Source organism: Drosophila ananassae, chromosome XR, assembly GCF_017639315.1.
Source record: "Drosophila ananassae strain 14024-0371.13 chromosome XR, ASM1763931v2, whole genome shotgun sequence".
NCBI lineage: Eukaryota > Metazoa > Arthropoda > Insecta > Diptera > Drosophilidae > Drosophila > Drosophila ananassae.
In genome coordinates, this window is record NC_057932.1 from 8,621,125 (window position 1) to 8,625,206 (window position 4,082).

Below are 4,082 nucleotides of genomic sequence, written 5' to 3' on the forward strand. Positions count from 1 at the left end.
GTTGATGTGAGACTGGAAAATTAATCGCCGATTACTAAACCGATTGCGCAATAGGTCAAGAGCCACATCGTAGTTCGCGTCAGTAATTTCCAGTGCTCTTACCGTCTCCAAGGCTGACTCACGCAGGCATGAAATGAGCCACCGGAGCTTTTCCATTTTTGTTAGGTGAGGATGGCTGTCAATCGTGGTTTTAAAAAGGGCGAAGAAATCCGGCCAGTCAACATAGCCGCCGCAAAATGTTGGCATCGGCAACGGTGGTAAGGATGGGGCTGGCTTGTATGGCATGGGTGAGACACCGGCACCGTCGAGAAGTGTGGAGTGGGCAGCGATTCTCATGGAGTGCTTGGCAACCTCCACCTGAATGTCCACCTGCACATCAGTCGCCAGCTGCGAGAATCTCCAATAAAGCTCACTCCCGATCTCGCTGATGTTAAGCTCCTCCAACTCTTCTTGAAGCGCGGTGAACCGATCACGCAAACGCTTCTCCACTGACTCCAGCGCCATAATGGTGCCATCCTCATTCCGCGCTGCAGCCTTCACCTTATGATGCAGCGCCTCCATCTCCTGGCAGGTCACCTCTGCTCTTCTCCGCAGTATCCTTCAAATCTCCAGCGCGAGTGATGCAAATCAAAAACCAAGTGATGTTTGTTTTTTTCGTTTTTTTTTCTTGTGTTTTTCGTATGGCAGTTTTTTCAGTTTCTCGGGCAATTAAACTGATTGAACTTCGGGCGCGATTACATCGGGGTCACCAATGTTGAGCGATCAACGTTTTGATAGCGACCGAATTAAAGACGAGATTCAATTGTTTATATTCAATTTATTGAACTAATTCCGCACAGTAAAACAAACAGCGGCCCGTCAATAACAACTCCCAACAAACAACAAGAAGAAGAACCGCTTTTTCGCAGAAGCTCTTCCAAAGCTCCCAAAAGCGCATGCGCTACAAAATGACAACAAAGTGCATGCGAATCTGGGAGATAAAAGAGAAGATTATATGCCGCTGCAGATAAACAAATTACCAATATTCTAATTAGCCTATCTGGTGGCTGCTTAGCCCAACATTATGTATAGCACATCTCTGGGACAGCACAAAAATTAGACGATGAATGGCGAACTCACAATAACATTGATGCTGAAAGTTACTGGGGTAAAGTGTTTCGTCTGAAAAACGCTGCGGGAGAATACCTGTTTCCAAATATAAAAATTGTTATTTCGTTGTTGCTGATACTGCCTTTTTCAAATGCATCGGTCGAACGCAAATTTAGTGTTCTTAAGAATTTGAAAACTGAAAATCGACTGAATACAGATACTGTTGTATCATTTATGGCTGAAAGAGAAGGAATTAAAAACTAGGCGGCAGCGTCAAGTTCAACCCGTCAAACAAAATGCTATCCACAAAAATAGGGAAAAGAATATGAAAGTAAACTGTTTGAGTTTTTATTTCAACCTACAGAAAATTTTTAGTTCTTTGGCTATATGTAGAGTTTCCTCGCGCACGCCAAGGCATGCAGGTCGTCACCTCGTGGACTACCGTCCACAGTGATTATTAAAGAATACTAATATGAGTTATACTCAGCTAGTAGAATATTATTTCATTTAAAAAACCTATGTGGGGAATTTGTGGGGAATCAGCAGATTTTTGTCCCCAAATTTGGGGAATTTGATCCCGATTTTTGGGGAAATGTATAAATTTGCATTGGCAACCCTGCTCATTAGTCATTTTAGCATACTATGGAAAACTGTGGCATGCGGTTCTTCACATCACATTCTAAATGCTTCTACATATTATTATGTTTAGTTCTAACTTTAAATATGTTTCATTTTTCATCATTCCATTTTGACGGTGACCGTTTGGGCATTAGGAATTTAACGAACACTATACGAAAATTATTTATGAGACTTTTTGTTTTTTAACAACATATTGAATAAAAAAAACAATAAAAAATTATACCATGATTTTTTACTCATTGTACAAAATTCAAAACAAGATATACACATGAAAACATAAAAAAAAATAATAAAAATTCTCTGTTAAAACTCGTTAAAATTTAAATACTATTAAGACTTATATAAAAAAATTAAATGAAACCCAGAATTTTTTACCAAACTAAGAGGTGATTTTTTCATAAATTATATAAGAGCCGTGACTGGAAATGAAACGAAACGGTTACCACCATGTATGCTGCATGTAGTATTGTACACGCGGTCATACACGATGGTATTTTTTGGTGCAACTCTGCTCCGGCACTTTAGGCACAAGTCGGCAGCGGCACTTCACATTGCGGAGTCCGCCATTTTAACTAAAAAATCTTTAACCCTAGCTCGTTCGGCAAGAGGTGTGAACAGAGGTCATTTGCAACTTGGAATTCAATTTGTTCGCGAATATTCGAAAGCGTCGAAGATGAGTACTTTGCCTAAAGTATTTTTTGATATGACCGCCGATGGCGAGCCCCTCGGCAGGATTATCATGGAGGTAAGTCTAACCATTTTTAATATTGGAAAGTTTAGTTTGTTTTAAATTTTTTTGCAAAAAACACGTGATTTTGAAAAAAAAAAAATAGTATAAATATTTTGTTTATCTATATATAATTAATATATAAATATATATATAAACAATTAGTTAAAAAATTGTTATTAATAAATTATACATGCGCATATGTACCGGTCAATATCTTTTATAGTGTACATTAAGATGGTGCATATTCATAAGGTTAGGGTATAGGGTACTGTACAGCAGTCGAACTTTTTTAAATTGTGCTACACAGTGTTTTGCGTAAGTGTAAATGAGCACAGCTTACCGGTACTTATACATGGGTTCAGAATTTTATGCACTGATACACTCTCACGTTAGCATGAATAACCTCTGACAAATCTGCTTTATATACATATACTTACATGTACCTATACATAAATGTACATATGTATGTACATTAATTCCCTGCGCATGAGGTCAGCCGTTGACATACTTACATTTTCTCGTTAAGATACAATTTTGCAAAATTTTATTTTTAGTAGCCCCCACTTCTTTTTTTTGACGTTCAATACACACGACGGTGCATTATCTCAATAAATATGTTTAATTTTAAAGCTGTTAAATCAAATTGTAGAAATTCTATTATTTAGTCAATTGAAAAATAATCGATATTCTTCAATGTTTGATTTCTCATTTCAGCTTCGCTCCGATGTCGTTCCAAAAACTGCTGAAAACTTCCGCGCCCTGTGCACTGGCGAGAAGGGTTTTGGTTATAAAGGTTCCATATTTCATCGTGTCATCCCGAACTTCATGTGCCAGGGCGGCGACTTCACCAATCATAACGGTACTGGAGGCAAGTCCATCTACGGCAACAAGTTCCCCGATGAGAACTTCCAGTTAAAGCATACCGGTTCTGGCATCCTGTCAATGGCTAATGCCGGCGCCAACACCAACGGATCCCAATTTTTCATTTGCACTGTAAAGACCGCTTGGTTAGACAACAAGCACGTCGTTTTCGGCGAGGTCGTCGAAGGTTTGGACGTTGTCAAAAAGATTGAGTCGTACGGCTCCCAGTCTGGAAAGACCTCTAAGAAGATTATGGTGGCTAACAGTGGTTCTCTTTAAGATGAATATCCATTCAAAGCATCATGAATGATAAAAATCTGATAAGACGAAAACTATTTGCATTTTCTTAAACAATTTTTTTTTTTTTGAACAAATTACTGTAATATGAAATACAATATAACAATATTTTCAATGCACATGTTTAAATATACCAATCGGTTACTGGCCAAAAATAAATTGTATGCTGGGGCCAACATTTTATCAAATGTAAATTGTCTGAAAAACTTTCGATCCCGTAGGTCGAAGTAAGTGGCAGCCCCACAAGTTCTAAATGAGCGTAGTTCACATTTTTTTTCTTTACGTTTCTATTGAGTTTATAAACCTTGTCGCCTTGGCGGAAAGGTATAGCAATATATTTTCGTTCCAATAAAGGATACACGTTTTAAAACGTAAGTTACAGACTTGCAACGTGTTGTATCACATACTGATATTGAAATTGTATTTTTGTCTTAATAAAGAAAATAAATGGTACTATAGCAAGAAA

At 37.9% G+C, this 4,082-nt stretch overlaps 1 protein-coding gene across 1 annotated transcript; it reads left to right on the forward strand.

Annotated features, from left to right (window-relative positions):
* Window positions 1-1,941: 1,941 nt before the first annotated feature.
* Window positions 1,942-4,028, forward strand: LOC6501804 (peptidyl-prolyl cis-trans isomerase). The gene is made up of 2 exons (XM_001967138.4): window positions 1,942-2,473; window positions 3,173-4,028. Exons 1-2 carry the CDS (start codon window positions 2,180-2,182, stop codon window positions 3,596-3,598), a joined length of 720 nt encoding a protein of 239 aa, XP_001967174.4. The 5' UTR covers window positions 1,942-2,179; the 3' UTR covers window positions 3,599-4,028.
* The last annotated feature ends 54 nt before the right edge of the window (window positions 4,029-4,082 follow it).

What these genes read in the sequence shown, in the direction of transcription:
- LOC6501804 (XM_001967138.4), top strand. Translation starts at nt 2,180, where the DNA reads ATGCTGCATGTAGTATTGTACACGCGGTCATACACGATGGTATTTTTT. An exon ending in TCGGCAGGATTATCATGGAG is followed by an intron (nt 2,474 to 3,172) that starts GTAAGTCTAACC and finishes TTCTCATTTCAG; the next exon opens with CTTCGCTCCGATGTCGTTCC.